Genomic DNA, 18,126 nt, shown 5'->3' on the forward strand with positions numbered 1-18,126 from the left:
TTTCTTGCAGGTTTGCCGAGTGGAAGGTGCGACGTGCTCCTCGTGTGCTCCGGATGGCAGTCGTGAGTCAGTCAAGTGTCAAGTTCGGCAAGAAGCGTGTGTTCCTAGTTGGAACAATCAACTTCATGACTATTACCGCCGAAGTCGCAACTTCTAAGTTCGTAAAGTAACTTAGTTTCACGCATTTCAGCAACCATCAAACAGCGGCATTTGGCATTCACCTGGGCTTAGGTACTCTTGGTGATACCAAGAGTACAGACGTACCACTTTTATAATCACAGGGTTTGTGTAGACAGCACTCATGTCTTCTACTAGGAGCTGGGTTATCCCAAGAGTAGTGGGTCATGTACTCTTGGTTATACAGTTGTACATGTACTTCACTTGTCACCATGGTTTGAAGTAGTAAGCAATGGTAGCAATATCTTCACAGTTTTCAGTGGAACTTTTCACATGCAGGAAGTAGTTCTGCCAAGCCCAGGGCTTCCCTTCACCCTGCCCCCCCCCCCCCCCATACACTAGCACAGTACCTCACCCAGGTGACTAAAAAATAATAATAATAAAGTTTTCCGCATCCGCAGGAACGCCACCACCCTCTAGGATCAAGGCGCAGATGCAGCTCCTAAGCTCCTCCCACCAGGTGACTAGTGGTCATTTAATTTTTGTTAAATGATCAATCAACCTACACTCACAAAACAACTGAGGAGAGTTCGAAGGGATGGCAGAGCGACAAGAGAACAAGACCAAGCTAGCATTCCAGCTTCCCATAATGTAGAATCAGCTGAACACTCTAGTATTAGAAAATAATCTGACTTGCACTGCATGGTAGCAAAGCTCAAATGCCTCATGGCCTGAACAGCAGGATGCGTAAGTATAGGTATGGGGATGTAGCCGACCAGCTAGCCAGCACAGCTCTCAGACCGTGGGCCCTTCTCAAACACCATTGTAGCAGTAGCAGTAGTAGTCGAATTGACACAGATGCCAGAGGACAAACAGCTGAGATGCAGCCGCAAGCTCTGGGCATTGATGACGACTACTACGAGGCCAGCAAAATTTTAATGGTGTTTGGTAGCAGTATTATCCGAAATAGCTACCCTGGAGATCATGTCAACCGGCGTCCTTCTCAAGCAGTTTGCACAGTACTGTCGTACCAGGTGTTTGCAGTCGGCGAAGCTCAGCCAAACGACTTGACAGCTCTGATCGTATTCTCTTGCTGCTGCTATCGACTCCACACTCCAAGAAGCTAAGGGCACGGAGAGCACAGGAAGAAACAACAGGGTACGGCTATCAGTACTTATCACCTTTCCTGACAGTATCCAGCAGGTCACAACATGACTATAAGTAGGGACTTCAGACCACGTGACTTTTTGGCCCAAAAGCGTGCAAATCGCCGCCTGCACAAATCGTGTGATGGTCATATGTCAAGTCGTGTAAAGAAATGTGGAACCGTTTTTCGAAATGAAGGAAGTCTTGTACAGTTGGAGAAAGTTTCGGTTCGTCTTGTTGGAGCTTGCCTTCGTTTGGGACCAGCAAGAATGGAGCGGTTACGTTCATTTTTGACGGAGATACGTATGCGGATGGAAGGGAAAGGTGAGAAACCATATGATCCGTCCGGGTCCCCTTCTTGAAAATGTGATATTCGTATTCTACGACCTCGAATTAGTCTAGATAGAAGGTACTTGTAATCTTTATTGTTTTCACCTTCCAGAAGACCTATTTCTTGCATTATTCCTCTTTGTACTTTGCCGTGCAGCGCCGCCATAGTCACAGTATGGAAAGCAGCGAGAAGTATCCTGCGCTAAATGATGCTGATGTACAAATTGAATTGCTCTTTGCTGTTTCAGTCCATGCCTCGATTCTTGTCTCCAATGCTGTTATGCTCGATCTGGTTGAGCTCCGCAAGAATAGCTGAAAGAGTTCCGAACTGGGAGATGTGCTGTATACTCTTGTTGCTATTTGCTGTATCTCTGCTGATGATGATGTGCGTGCTACGATTACCCCAGCCAATACAATGTCCTGTACATGTTGAGCTTAGTCAGTGCCTCTTCCGTGATCATTCTTTTTCTTGACACCAACCACGCCAACAGTCCGAAGCTATCTCAGGACTGTATTATCAATGTCTCCTGTTACTACCCACTACATTGTAAACCATACTATTCAGCTATTTCATGCGGAGAATCAAGATTGTTTTGGATCTGGTGTGCGGTTGCTATGCGTTGCCAAGGAAAGTGGGTTCTCTCAGTTTGACATATCTCTCTGATCTCAAATGTGTGGGACGCTTGTCGGACAAATCCGGTGATAGGCCAGGGCCTGCTCTAGACATTCAACTCAGCCCGGTCAGAGTGTACCTGGCGCATGCAGGCCAGCCGGGTCAAGCCGGGTCAGATCATCCTGCAGAAAAACAACCAAAAAGCCTGCTCAAAACGCAGGAAAACAGAAAGGCGAATTTATTACCGGAAATCGGAAATTTTAGAGAACAAGGCGAACTATCAAAGTCCGCAAACGTAGAAGGTAAACAACATTATTGTGAAGAATGCCAAGCAGTAACATAATAGAGCACTGGGGGGGGGGGGGGGGGGGGGGGGCTGCAGCACCTTGTGGAGTGGCTGCTTGCTGCGACTGAATCACCTGCATGGCCAAGCCGACTGGCATCTGCTTCACCATCTGCTGAAAGGCTTCAGCAGACTGGAGAACTGGTGGAGATGCAACTGCTGCTGCTGCTGCTTGCGCTGGCGCTAAGTGACTGGCGCTGCTGCTGCTGCAGCTGCTGCTGGCGCTGCTGTTGCTGCTGCCGCTGTTGCTGCTGCTGGTGCTGCTGCTGCCGCTGCAGCTCTGGGTGTGCGGGCCAGGTCCCTCCGTTCAGACAAGGTTGACGTTGCAGTCGTAGTGCGCTGAGTCACCTCAGAATGCCATGCAGCCATAGTCTTGTCGTAGTTGAAGCAGTGAGTTCTTACCTTTCAACCACGCATCGCAACCAAATCCACCGCCGCTCGTCTTCCTTTGGAAATGCGTCTTGCACAAAGCGCATGACATGGATAGACTGCCTTGGTCGTAGTCCAGCCAGGGTTGACCTTTCTTCCAAGAGTCTTGGAAAGCGTGAGTTTTTTTCTCTTCGCTGCGGGCTCCATCGTCCAAATCACCAGTCGGCTGAAAACTTGCAACTGTGTCAAAAGCTATAGCCAAAGTTACGCTTTTGACTACCTGCCCCATCGACTTCCTGCGTGATGTCCTGACTTCCTGCTCGCCGCTGGCCAGATCGCGCTCGAACCAGTTGACCACAGTTGACCCTACTCCCTAGTCGAGTTTCTGTCGCTTGTAGACTGTGGTCTGTAGCAGGGAGTAGTAAAAATACACTGGTCTGTAGTGTGTACGGTTGCACTAGATTTGCAACAGATGGGGTCCGCGAGTCGTAAAATACGGGTATTTTAGGAATCCAGTTTGTTAGTTTGAGACATTTTTCAGCCGGGTCAGACTGGACCCGGTGTTATCTGTTCAGCCAGGTCGTGCAGTTCCCCAGCCGGGCGCGTGACCCGGCTGACCCGGCTCTCCAGCAGGCCCTGTAGGCGATGACTATTTTGCTTGTAACTTCAGTTTCCTTTGTCCGATTTAGAAAAACTAAAGACCAAACTCCTCAGGAAGCTCTAACCTATCCAAAAAGCAACACATAAGCCACAGAAAACCGATTTGAAAAAATGGTCTGAAGTCCCTACTATAAGCTCACCATGCAAACCTGTACTACGCGCCTACCGAGTTTACAACACAGACAGATCATACTGACTAATCTACGTATCACGTAGGCACTGCTGCTGCTGTGCACACATATCCTTGCTATCCCAATCATTGTCAGGCCTGCACGACAACACATCTCCTGGGTTAGTGGACACCAGTGCACACAGATGAGTGGAGCAAAGGTGAGGAGGGCAGAATTCCAGTGTGCATGTGCCAGTGCACATAATGTACAGCTCCATTTCAGCAAGCCCAGCACACACTGGCATGCACGACTACATAATACTCTTGAAGTCAACATTATATAACTCCCGGTGACCGCCAAGGATCATACAGAGATGCTGGAGATCCATAGGCCTCCACAGCCGCGGCACAGGTCATGTTCACTCTACAAACTGTGCAGCTTGAGATACTCGGTAGACTTCCAAAACAGAAATCATGCATGTGCACAGCACAACAAACTCACCTTGACACAACAAAAGCACCACGATTTGTCTGGGACCAGTGGAAAGCGAAGCCCTTTGGCAACTGCTCAAGAAGAATCTGAGAGAAGTGAGGACCGTCTGTAAGATTCAAGACAACACCAAAAGACAACAAATGCCATGCAGTTAAAAACAAGGTAGAAGGGGTCAGAGAAGTGAAAAGTTAATCAAGGTAGAAGTGAATGCAAAGGTCAGCAGGATCAGGGCAAACCATCATTACACTCTGTAGGCAGGATCCACCATCTTACCGGGCCTGTTCTTGTCCTGCAGCACTAGCTTCTTGACACAGAAATGACCACTCTCATCTGCGCAGATATGCTCCTGAGACAATAAGCACAAAAAAGAGAACATTTATAAATAGCTGTCTCCTCACCACCTGTATTAATTAAAAGAGAGAACATTTTAACTTCTGTCTCCTACACGGTGAAGAGCACGCACTGCACAATGTGTTAGTGCAGGGAGATGTGCAATACATAGTAACTGGCTGGAGAATTACAAACAGACACTTTCAAGTAGGGATGAAGTTGATACATGTACATGCTTATCATCACTATTGTGTGCTCCTTTTGCTTGCTTTCCCTGTCGAATATGTCCAGTAAATAGTTTGCTCAAAAGCTTAACGATGCACTCATCCCCCCCCCCCCCCTCCTCCTATACTTTTTTTTACTAATTGACGAATACAACAGGATATGGGGCAGGTTCCACCAGCCCACTACCCCCCCCCCCCCCCCTCAATCCCCGGTTCTCACAAGCCTTACAGGCATTGGCTGATAACCTACCTCGTTGTACTCCTCCACGACAGCAGTTGCCATCGTGTCCAGAATGGGGCGGACGTCACCTGCACACACCACACCATGTGTATACACACACACGCAAAGACACAGTGAACTTAGGGGCCTATTATATGTGCAACTCCAGCCCGGGCTGGAGCGAGCGAGCCAGCCCGCAGTGAGTTTATATGCGCTGAGCACACGCCAGCCCGTTGTGAGTATGCAGCGAACACACTACGACTGTAGTGTGCTGCCCCAGGCTGAAACGCAGGGCTGCAAGCCATACTCAGGTTATAAACCTAAAAACTTTTTTTCTCACACAATGTATTCTTCTGCTGATTTCTTTTCGCGCTGTGGCACATCATGCTTGGTGTGTTGTATCACCTCGTTTCTTTTTCCTGTTTTTCACTTTTTAGCTGTCCATATCAAAGTATTTTGCAAGTAGTTCCCCTTCCATTTTAATGTAAATCATGCATGTCGACAAATAAACAGTGCTCACTGCACGTCCTTCTTGTTGCTGTACAAAAAGCTTCATAGATTTTCAAGACAATATCGGGAATCCTCTTTATAACTTCCCTCAAAAGGTAAAAGTACCTATTTTGTAGTATGAACGCAGTGTCGACACCATAATAATACAACTCTGGCCCGGGCTGGTCTGTTTATATGTGCTTTTTCTGGCTCGCCTAGCCGGGATCCCGCCTCGCCGGGCCAGCCCGCTTGTCATGTGAACGCACCACAGGTTTTGTGTGGATTTGTGTACAACCCCGAGATCCCGTTGCAGGCGGGCTGGCCCGCCTGTCGACCAGCCCGGGCTGGAGCTGCACATATAATCACCCCCTAAGAAACACAAACAAACAAAACAACTCACCCGCAGCTACTTGCCTGGACTAGGAAACGTCTAAAAGGGTCTGCTGAAACAGTGATAACAAAACTTTCTTCACAGCGTCCACAAAGAAGAAGATCTATTTTTTTTAAAAATATAAATGCTGCAGACATACCAATGATGTGATCTGTGGTTGCAAGAAGTAGCTGACTTTGAGGCTTATTCCGGGCCATCTCGACAGCGTTTGCAGCACAATGCTGCAGGAGAGATGCTGAAATCGTTGCTCGCAGTTCCTTGCACCTGAGTTCTGCTGGCTTTTTACTGTGAAGTTAAAGAATGGTAGAAGACATAGAGAATTAGTTAGTTAATCACACATACTTTTAAAAGCATGAACTACCACCACATGGCTGACACAAGACATACCCCCCCCCCCACACGCACACACACCACTAGTGCACTGCAAGCCCATACCACTCTGCCTTGTAACACCTTTAGAATATACCTGTGAAAACAAACAGGATTCTCTTTGAGAGGTGATAGTGCGTACTTCAAAGGACCAGTCAAAACAAACTGCCTGTCCATGTGCATCATTGCACACATACGTTCACACCTTTCCACCTTCATTCTTTTCAATAGGTCATCATTGTGCATGCCCGTAAACTTAAAAAATTGCTTCATACCTGTTGGGATTTCCATCACCGTGGCGCAACAGCTCGGTCATAGTTGGATGGCACTGGCTTCTGCCACGGGACTCGAGCAAGTAGTGAAGTACCTTGCGACCAAAGCGATCACCTGCGAGGTCCTCTAGCCCCTCTGCAATTTCCTGAAACACGTCAAACAAAAAATAGTAGCAAGGCACATGAGTAGGACTGAGGCGGTTTTACACAAAGAAGTTCACTCAACAGAGCACCAGACGTCGGCGACTTACCCCTCTGCATGAACCATATAACATCATAGAGGTTACATGAATGACATCAGTGTATTTCCATTGCATTGAGTGGCAAATCAGGTTTAGTGATGCCACTCCATACAAAACACCTCAACTAACGACGAGATCATATTAACCTCTATTGGGGATGGGAACACAAAAGATTAAGCCAGTCACTGAGAAATGCACACGCATCTGTCAGTTCGTATCAATAGACTACCCAGAAGTGTTCTTTGCATAATAGCAAGTAGCTTACCGAGATCAGAGCCTTGGACACCAAGGTAGTGTCATCGACAGTGTCAAACAGAGCCAGCATTACTCCATGACCATACTCTTCCTGCAGACACGATAGATATACAGAATACCAGCAAATACCAACATGTCACACACAATGGGATTACCAACAGCCTGTGGACCAGTATGATGAAGTAGGAGAACTGATGCTGGCAAGTGTTGGGGCAGGATATGGCAAGGCTTGCTTGTGTGTAAAGCTATAAACCAGGATGCACAAGCAAGGGCCATCACTTCATTCTATCTGAACCTGCTGCTGTGACCAAATATCGGAAGAAAAAGAAGTGTGCATTCAGCTTGTCACGAAGTGTCCGTGCTAAACCAGTACATACCATAGAGATCTTCTTCACAAAGGACTTGAATGTCTTCACTATGACTTTTCTGTCCTGCACATACAGCAAATGAAGTAAAGAAAACACATATATTGTACAATGAATTGATGCAATACTTCACTCCCTGAGGATGGGGCATGCCCGAAAAATTGGTGAAACTAGAGTACTGTTTACAGCAAAGAGACCATGTGTGAGTATTAGGACTGATTACAGTAATGTGTAAATGGCTGTAATGGAGTTTGCGAATCCTTAGAACAAAGAAATGATGCAGTAGGATGTTGCCTGAGGGTTCATCTAGCGTCATGAAACTCAATATACATGTATATCATGCCCCCCCCCCCCCCTCGTTGTATAGAGTGAGATGAGACAGAGTGCCTAGAAGGGAGAAGTCTCTATTTTGGCTTACAAAATCTACCAAAATAAAATCATTCGAAATAATTGGCGGAGACGGAGGGCAGAAAGCACAGTCATGCCACCAACAAAATTCAGACAGATGGCAGTGAAGATTGAAATCAATATGTATTGCAGATTTCGTTCTACCAGCTGGAATGGTGGGTGAGACGAGAAAACACTTCCATGTATTGTTTTGAACAAAAACAACAAGAACAATCGGCAATCCCGGACAGCACATCCAAAGTACGAATGGATATGATGAATTCATAGACTCAACTCGCAGTATACTGGGTGATACAGTATAGCAACTAACCTTTGCAGTTCCATGCCATAGGCAGTGCATGGTGACTTGGGCACCTTCCTTGGTGTGAACAATATGAACCAGTGACTCTCGCACTGCCTCAATCATCTCCTGCACACAAACGGGGGAAGACACAAAGGTTCCACTCACCATTCTCCAGAGACATTTGTATTCGCTGACAGTTGGATGGTAAAAATACACTACACTTTCTGAATTATGATATGCATAAGTGAATTCACAGCATGTTTTGTCCTGGAGCTGCATGACGAAAACACGCAGGAACCAAGCATGACGTGCCAAGCAATGCTACACGTAAAAAGAAAACCAAAGACGTACCGTTCTCATCTCACCAGTGGCGTACGTGAAGAAGTCAAGCAATGCTTTGTGCACAAGGCTGTGTTGCATTGGCTGTCTGTAACACACACCAAGCAGAGACAGGAGCAAACAAATATTGAGCTACTACGAATAGCGCTCGGGCAAAGCGGGGTGGCAGTCACGACAAGATCTACCACAACCAAGCTAGTTCAGTATCTCCTCCAGTCTACATACATGTACAATGTCATACTTCTACATGCAATGTGGCCAGCGAGATTTTCATCACAAAGGGAGGTGAACTAGAAGAGGTCTCTCTGTCTTGGCATCATTGAAGAAGAGAAAACCTGTAAGTCTGGATTGGACTGGACAGCATTGGTCACCACACTTACTTCTCAGCAAGAGGCACAAGCGAGTCCTTCAAATGCTGCACAATTGACTGGCGCTTGCTTGGGTCTTCCTCAAGAACCTTGGACAATGGCCGAGTCTCCGCTCCCTGCAACAGCAACACCCATAAGCTAGTGATTCAAACAATCTGCACACTGAGCAGGTCAACACAATTACTCTACCAGTGTGTGCACGCACACAGGCAAAAGAGAGCAGATGGCGAAGTAATGAGCGAAGATAGGTCAAGCATGGTAAACAGTATCAGATTATTCTATAGCACAGTAGAATATGGTTCACCCACCCACCCACCCACCCACACACACACAAGTAGCAACAGACCAAGTTAGACCTCAGCTAAACTGACCTTTGTGAGCGAGTACTGAGGGCCATAAAACTCGCTGACAAGAGCCGCTCGCTCCGCAGCATTGGAATGCATAACGTATGCAGTTTCCAGCACACTTGCAGCTTCCTGCTCAAGGCAAAGCGGTAGAAAATAAAACATTTAGGGATGGGGAAAGTTCCGAAAAGCCATGGAAAGTTGCTGCAACAGACAGGGCAAGTATGATATCGGAGCAGATATAACAGGAAAAATCAAATGATCCGGCGACTCATGTACATACGTAGACAAGAATTTAAACCCCCGTCATCAACGAAATTGCCTCCAATTGGCCCACCGGGCTCTCGTCGTGTATAGCTTGCGGTACATAGCCTCAGCACAAATGACCAAAACAAAGCACTACACTGTGCAGAATAGCAATGGAAGACGCACAACACACCTTGCTCTTTATCAAGTGGCGTGTGTATCCAAAGAAGCTCTTGACGATAGCACTGCATTGCTGTCTTGTTCTGTCAATTCATACAATACACATACACACACATACACATACACACACACACACACACACACACACACACACACACACACACACACACACACACACAAACAGACACACATACGCACGCACACCCACATCAGTCACCAGTAGCAGCACACACGCGCACACAGACACATCGACATACAGAATCATCAGTCATCAGCACAGTAAACAATACGTATCCACAAATCAAGCCCGACCTCGCACCACCTCAGGCGCATCAAACACGCTTCAATGAAATCACACCAAGCAGTTAACATACCAAGACGTAACAAGCAGAGTAGGTTGGTCCAAGGCACTTACCCATATTTGAAAATCCTCTTGACAGCAAACTTAGCATACTTAGATTGCACAAGTTTAACCCAGTGACCTGGAGGCAGCATGGAAAAAACATGTACACATGATGGACACGCGGAACAGGTACAAGAGTAGCCAGAGAAATATTAGTACACCCGGACATGTCCCATCTTGAGCTCCTGTGCCCATTACATCATTCCATTATTGATATCAACAGTTGAAGATCGGCTCTCGCCCACTCTATGCAGTACAGCATGTAACATAATTTTGATCTCCAATGGTTTAAAACTCGGGTATTGAGCCAATAATAAAAGTAGAAAGGAAAAGGACATATGGAAACGAGTTAAGAGTAACTCTCCACCACTGTAACTAGATACTATTATACAGTCAGAAAGTGCAACAACTAGGCACAAAACTGACAGAGTGCTGAGACATTCGACGTCCTGACACCTAGCTCCAAGTTCATCAACACATCTCCGGTGTTGCACTTTCTGACTGTGTAATAGTATCTAGTTACAGTGGTGGAGAGTTACTCTTAACTCGTTTCCATATGTCCTTTTCCTTTCTCCAATGGTTTAAATCATATTAAATGCTTTACTGCGATCGCTATCGTGATAAAGAGCATAACTGCCCGCTTTAACCCTTTACTGTCCGTACATACAAGCATCGATCCAATGGGATCGATGGGGTAGGCATTTTGAAATTATCGTAACTTGCTCAAATCTAGGTCGTTTGGAGAGGTCGAAATATGTAGGTCGAAGAGAAAAGTCTCAGCTGTCGCCTCGAACAATTCCCGAAGCGATACGAAGAGCGGTTGTTGAGTTATCGCACTCGTAATTCTGGTCCCGGGAAATGTGCGTTCAGAGCGCGACGCGCCTGTCGACGGCTGGGATTTTCCCTGTTTACGTCACCTGTTGGCAAGGCTACACCGATTCAAATTCAAAAGTAGGTTCCCGGGAGTCTCAACGAAAATATTTGAGCTCGATACGAGCAACAGGGGTGACATGGTGGATTGAGATCGATCTCGAGCGTGAGCTCAGCGCTTTTGCGCGTTCCCTGGCTTGCAGCGCTGGACCAGTGCATCCTGTGGCGCCGAGTGCGGGCTCAATGCGTTCGTCTCGTCAAGACCTTTCCAGGATGCCTAAGATCGTGGAAGTCGTCAAATTCAAACCAAAGTTACGTCTAATTTTAGTTTCAGATTTTGTGGTTGCGTGGGCTTGTATACATTTTAATCGGACAGTAAAGGGTTAATGCATAGAAGGGATAACAAGATAAGCCATAACGGGGAGCAAAAACTCACCATTGAGCTCTTTGAAGACAACGTCCCTCTCGTCCTTGCTTCCAAACTTCAGATAGCTTTCGACAACTCGAGCTGTGTCATGCTTCATAATCAACTGGTACAGACAGAGCACAGGAGAAAGCCAGAGCTACGGTTCTATGGCCTTCCGTAACGCAGAATCTCACCTATTCTGATGACATTAGCATCTGAACAGAGCAGCGTTGATCATGGGACACATAGCTGCTAGCACGGAACCAGTTGAGTATTCATACGCATACACCTGAGCAACATCTACACAGTGTACATAGTATGCAATACTGCCAGAAAGAAATTTAAACCAAACACGTCTCACCTTCAACATATTTCCTTTCAAGAGCTGGCCAAGCTCGGCCAAGATACGGGGCCGAGTCTCGTCAGTCAAGTCGTGTCTAAACAGACAAAAAAGCCCAATAACACGAACTCTTAGTCAATGCTGTCCATCCATTAATAACGAGGCCTGTGCTCGGGTCGACAACCTAGCTCTACTGAAATGTAATTCGTCTGGCAACGAGGCCAGCATGCATACAAGACACTTGAACGAGCTATCGCAAACGATGGTATGTTACAACCTCAGACAACGGGACTGGATCGGCCCAGGGCTCCCGGGCATGTACCCAGAGCATACCGAAATACATACATACAGACAGACAAACAGACACACACATTGCATTTAATTCGATACTTCAAAGTATTCATTTAAAGCATTGTACAATCAATTGGTCACCTACCGTCGAAGTTTCTCCCAAAGCTTGATAGCAGAGGTCCGCAGGTCAGAGTGGTCCTTGTCTGACCTTCTTACATCACGGCGCTCCTTCCTACTGAGTTCATGCATTTTCTTCGCTGGCTCTACACCAACAGCAACAGCAGCAAGAGAAGCAACATAGGACAACCATACTCATGGCAACATAATACTTCAAGTCTGTGATTGTATACTGTGCTCCATTTATAGAATTGAACGGTGAAATGAAAAAACCAAAGTCAACTGTTTGTAGCGGAGCAACCATTTGGGAGTGTGTGTGTGTGTGTGGGGGGGGGGGGGGGGTCCCTTCTTATATCCTCAACTAATTTTATTCGCTATGGTTTACGCATGTGCAAGATACAGTCTGCCAAAACTCCAGTGTACGGGCAGCCATGCATGGCTGCACCTATGTGCAATGGCAATACTTCAGCTATTGCACCTCATGTGACTGTTACATACACATGTACTTGATCCCTTGTGCATAAATGGCATTCGAAGTCAATCGGCACAGTCAGCTTACATAAAATAAAATCAAGCAATTGAGCTACACCTGTAACTTACTTGTACACATCACAAGAAAAAAGGCATAACAAGATACTCAACCAACTACACTGTACTCACCTGCTGGTACGGCTGCTGCCTTGCTAGCTGCCTTGTCATCCTTCAAAGGTTTCTTTCCAGCCGCTATCAGCCAACACAGGAGAGGCATGCATGCAAACCACCGACTATTACACGGGCTCAGTGTGAGGCTGAATTCCGGTCCGTCAAAGCGAAAATACGCAATCAAGAATCTGCAAACACAGTACTCTGAAAGAGAAGCAGATCCAAGGATGTACTGGCTTACCTGATTTGCTGGAATCCTTCTTTGCCGGAGATTTTGTGTGCTTACTAGGCTTCTTTCCTGCAAACAAGTATACCAGGGCAGACCAGGACGGCAGCAAAAGAACACCATGTGTAAGCCGTGTACACCACTTCCAGATCAACAGCACCAGTAATGTTAAGCTTATGCACATAGATATATGTCTCAATGTTCACATGAAGAATTGTGGATATAAAAGTTCTGTCATCTTGCAAACCCATCTCTCACCATCACCTTGTGATGTCTGGCGTATGTAGACCGCCATTTTACACACTATAGGGAGAAAGAGAGAGGGCTGCACGTGGAGTCTTAAACCACTAACTACCAGTAGTGGATATAAAAGGGCATCGCAAGTTCGCAACACGCATTTTTCAACTTCCAAGAAATTGCAGCTCAAATTCTGTGCCACTACATGTACTTTGGAATACTTTTCAGCGAATGTTCCCAACTTTCCGTTTTAACACGCCGAGATGCGGTTTGTCTCTGATGAGTCTTCTACATCTTCTTTTTGTTGTCTAAAGCCCTTCAATTGCTTACCTGATTTGGAAAAATCTTTCTTCCCTGCGGATTTGCGTGGACTCTTGCTGGCATCCTTCTTGCCGCCATCCTTCTTGCCAGAAGCTTTGGAGTGCTTCTTCCCTGGAAACGCAGAACGGGAAAGTCAAGGTGATAGCAGGCAACCATCATAACCATGACAGCAGGAAGCCACCGCAACAGTTTACAAGCTCAAAGACTAAACTACTTCGAAGTACGTACATGCACTTCGAAGTAATCCCTCTGTACACAGCAGAAAGTCCTGGATATTAACACTACAAGTCTCCAACATGTGGTGACGTTCCAAACCTCGATCGATACAGCAACAAGTGCACGTAAAATAACATGCCTTCTGATTCTCAAATAGAGTTCACATAGGATACAACAGCACTCTTTAGGGAGGCAAAAAAGTCACTGCACCTTTATTCAATCTCACAGCAAACCCAACCTTTGGAAGGGACTTGCTATTAGACTTGGGACCAAAGTTAGTTAGCCACAAAAACTCAATCTAAAACTTATACCATGCACTAAGGCAGTCCACACCCCTCTAGAAGAGCGCAGTGGGAGTTTCGTATCACCCTTTTCTTCATGGGCTCACACAGGGAATAGAGTGAAATGTGCAATGCAGAAACTACATATGGGCACAGAAATCACGTGACGGAAGTATCACAGTACAAGTGTGAAAAAGTAGAATGTGTCAAAACAGCATGAAGGTGTCTACTGTCTCGCATGTTCACTTTCATCGCCATCCTGTTTTGACCCGATGTGCTGTTCACACTAGTAGAGTGATGTAAACACCTTTAAGCTGTTTGGATGCCGTATACTTTGCACACTCCTAGAGTGATGTTGTACTGCCGTGAATTCTTTCCCTATATACTGCATAGAGTGTGTGATATTCGGCATGTGTTGATCGCAAACAGTATACTACGGCCTGGCATCACACCCAGGTCTTTTACTTCTCTAGTACAGAGGAGCGAAGGAAAACATACATTTGGTTCATTAACTATCGCTACATTCTTCTAGACTTGTGTGGACTGTAGCAGTACATGCACTACAATATAAATTGCACATACATGTGCTTCAAATTTGTTCTAGATTCACAATCTACCACTATGCAAGGTCATCAAATATGATCTCCGCTGTATCAAACATTGATACGCAATTGCATTATATATCAGGCCACTACACACACCGGTGAGAATTTTTAAGGCGAACGACGTTGGATCTACATACACACAGTCATACTATCACAGTGGACTTTCTCTTAGTAACTTAGTCTTAGGAGTAACAAAATAATGAAAATATCCTTGATGATACTCATCGATCTGCATTATTCGCTCCAGCAATTCTAAATACGTACACCAGCCACAACGCGATGTGTGCCAAATTAGTTCTACATACATATGAGGCGAAGTAGAAGACACTGCCCACATGGCAATACATGTACAATCATTGCCAGTATAACAATACCTTGCTTTGAAGCTCCTGGTTTCGCCATGATAAACACAACTTGGGACACCAGTCCCCTGTTCAATTAATACTCGCTGTTGGCACACTTTCTCGTCTTCGTCTCCGACTACTACGCCAAATCAGGATAACGGATGACTGGGAGATCGTACTCCTGACCTTGACTAGAATAAAACTGAACAAGCAAACGGATCTCGTCTTCTCAGCTCCATGAACAGAGAGTGTGGCTAGCTTTTCTTCCGGCAAAATTATTTTGTTGAAAATCCGATGATGACAACAGAACGCGCAGTCGCTAACCCGAAAAAGTACGCCATTTTCTCCATGGCAACTCCATATCCAGTAGCTTTGGAGACCAGCCTGCACACGTAGATCGGGTCTACGTGTAGATCAGGGAGTTCAGAGTGCTTGCTTGAAAGTGCAACGTCACAGCATAGCAACAATTTCAAAAATTCAAAAACTGGATCCAGTTTTTGTATGGATCCAAGCACATTTCAAGCGGTCTTACCCACAGCATGGTGATGTAGCCAGTGAAACTGACTGATTTGGCTACTGGGGCCCGGGGGCGAGGTTACAACTGGTGACTTATGTTCACACCTGCATGCGACATGAGTGGGTTGCTATGCACCCACATACTTAGGCAAAGTCACACCTTAGTGGATCCAAAAATAGAAATCTGATGTCAACTTACTACTCCCTGGCCGTTTTGACGTCATCACTTTCAAGCCCTATGGTTTTCAACAGGGAGTCGTCAACTCCCTGGTTTTCAACTTTTCATAATTTTATAGATCTACTTAGTCCATCGGCCAAATCTCAGAAAGGGCCTCTTTCGGCGAAGGTGATGCACTAAAGCTCCAACTAAACGCCCTTTGGCACACTAGCTCATGAGACCCCATAGAATACGAATCCGATTGTTGGACGTTGCCAATCCAGTCCAGGATAGTCGAACTGGGTCGAATACCTTCTTCCGATTTTCGTAATTTCGTCCACCATTACATCTTTCTCATCGACTTTTTCCGCTTGGCCAATGTTCTTGAGCCGCTGAGCAGAATCTACGCACACTCGAACACTTGAAATGCCTGCATGTTGACGGTTCGCAAGATTCTAGCGAGCTTGGTGGAAATCTATTATTTATTTTGACATTTTTGGGGGAATCTGAATTAGAACGGTAGAAGCTCATTCGGAGAAGACGGCGTGTCGCCGCTGTCGGATTGTCGCTAATGTGTTTCAGACGTATTTGCTTGAACGTGCTATTGAGGATGGACAGAAGATGAAGTGACGGCTTTCTTGAACACGGACGTTGTGTCTACATTGTAGCTGAAACATCTCATCTGGCGTCTAGAACGCAATTATTATGAGTTGTGAGTGCCAGCTGAGCTGAACACAAGCTGGACACCATTCGTCAGCTGGGAATTTGCATCGAAGCTCTTGATAGCCACGATAAGCATAATTATACTGAGGTAACCTTGTTTGACTCAATACGCATGCAGGTGATACCACTAGTGGCACTACAATGTAACTGGTGCAAAATTGATGCAACAGCGAATATGTACTTCGTACAATCACGAACAATTGTAAGGCAAGTGTTCATGCCTGTCATAGAAGAATTTCAGCCCGGAAGTCTTGTTGTCATGGTCATAAATAATACAGGACTTGAGTTGGCTCTGGACATAAACACACTAACGTGTGTATGTGACTTGTGGTGAATACGGTCATTATTGCGAGAAAAATATTTAGCCACTGTATGTTAACTGATGCCGCACTACACGCAATATTTCATGTACATGTTTGTGAGACTCAATTGCATCCACAAGGCCGTAGATGCATGTAAGCACACAATGCTGTACAGTATAAGTAGTAGTCAACATGTGGTGCCTTCCTGCTGCACATGCACATGCGGCAAGTTGGCAACGACACATGACCTATCTGCACCGCACAGCGTGAGCTTAGAAAGGAATATTGCACACATAGTGCTATTTGTGTTCCGATATCGTTAAGCCGGTATACATGTACTAGTATCCTTATACATGTACCTGGTCACTCGATAGGCGATGCCGACTGTACTAATCTTATCCATATTACCCGATAGGCTATAGCACACTGCGTCATATCACTATGCAACAAAACAAGAGCTTTGGAGCGAATATACACTGAAGCAAAGTAGGTTTCAACGGTACAGCACTAGTCACGATGAGGGGAGTTACGAAGATGGTTAGGCCGTGACACATAGATGATGATTGTTAATGATTCATGCACGGTGGAAAATTACCACCAATGGCGATGATATTGCTTTCACAACAATGACATCAGTAGGAGCAGTGACACAACCTTACTGCTCCAAGTAGGATTTACAAGCGAGTGAAGGGAGAGCAGACTGGTCTAATAGCAGACCAGGTCTAAGCAAAAAAGTAATCGGCATCAGAGGTGAGCTTGCACATCAGAAAACAGACGATGATCACCAAACACAGAGAAGTTGGCTATGTGTATGTTTGTGTCACTGTGTGTGCATGTGTGTTTGTGTGTATGCGCGCACATCTGTGTGTGAGAGAGAGGCAGACAGACAGATAGCATAATGGTGGGAGGGATCAAGGTCTGACCTCAGAGTTAAATGCTGACGGTGTGGAATAGCAACAGTGCGAAATCGGGCAGGGTGGTTAATGGCCCACACTGGAGCCGAGTAGGAGCGCCAGAGGTTGAGGGCTAGCACAGGAGTAGCAGCAGCTCCAGCCTAGGAAGATCAGCTTCTGGATGAAAATCTCCCGGACACAGCAGGTACCAAGCTTCACTAGCAGATTGCCGGCAGGGGTGCACAGCGAGCACCCGTACATCCCTCAAGCCACCAGAGCCGCAGTACTTGGACACGATCCAGGTGCTTATCCGCCAACAATGCTGAGAAGGCACTGGAGCCATACAGGAACATATGATCGAGCATGACCACAGACTTGAAATACAGGGTCCGGCGTTGAATACTGAGACAGCGACGTCTCCTCCACAGAACACCACTCAGCCCCACCATTGCATTATTTTTCGCTTTTTCATGATTTTTACAATTGTGTTAGAGCACACAGCACTCGATGCAGCATTTACCAGTGACTAAATAACTCCGCGTCTCCGACCATAACTGCAGCGTTCCCGTGAGCCTATTGGATTTCCGTCAGCCTGTTGAGATTATCTTCATCTCGTCACATGTGAGCCTGTGTGTTTCATCCGTATCGTGGCACAATTACACAGACACGATTTCCAACTCAGGACGGTTCCGTTGCTCGAAGGGTTGGCGGTAAGAATTGCTACGCCGTCT

At 46.1% G+C, this 18,126-nt stretch overlaps 1 protein-coding gene and 1 long non-coding RNA gene across 2 annotated transcripts; one reads left to right on the forward strand and one right to left on the reverse strand.

Annotated features, from left to right (window-relative positions):
- Positions 1-651: 651 nt before the first annotated feature.
- LOC135805759 (pumilio homolog 3-like) lies at positions 652-15,064 on the reverse strand. Its single transcript, XM_065319849.1, has 21 exons — positions 14,835-15,064; positions 13,368-13,469; positions 12,816-12,872; positions 12,593-12,655; positions 11,961-12,078; positions 11,546-11,621; positions 11,215-11,308; positions 9,921-9,987; positions 9,519-9,588; positions 9,107-9,211; positions 8,748-8,851; positions 8,380-8,455; positions 8,056-8,154; positions 7,350-7,403; positions 6,983-7,063; positions 6,479-6,621; positions 5,974-6,119; positions 4,985-5,043; positions 4,454-4,526; positions 4,190-4,286; positions 652-1,240 (listed from the first exon to the last, which is right to left on the reverse strand). Exons 1-21 carry the CDS (start codon positions 14,860-14,862, stop codon positions 1,105-1,107), a joined length of 1,848 nt encoding a protein of 615 aa, XP_065175921.1. The 5' UTR covers positions 14,863-15,064; the 3' UTR covers positions 652-1,104.
- On the forward strand, positions 1,510-2,161 carry LOC135805760 (uncharacterized). Its single transcript, XR_010551175.1, has 3 exons — positions 1,510-1,587; positions 1,751-1,785; positions 2,085-2,161. It is a non-coding gene; the product is annotated as an uncharacterized LOC135805760 (long non-coding RNA).
- Positions 15,065-18,126: the final 3,062 nt, after the last annotated feature.

The sequence above is a fragment of the Sycon ciliatum genome, chromosome 1 (genome assembly GCF_964019385.1).
Source record: "Sycon ciliatum chromosome 1, ocSycCili1.1, whole genome shotgun sequence".
Classification (NCBI taxonomy): Eukaryota; Metazoa; Porifera; class Calcarea; order Leucosolenida; family Sycettidae; genus Sycon; species Sycon ciliatum.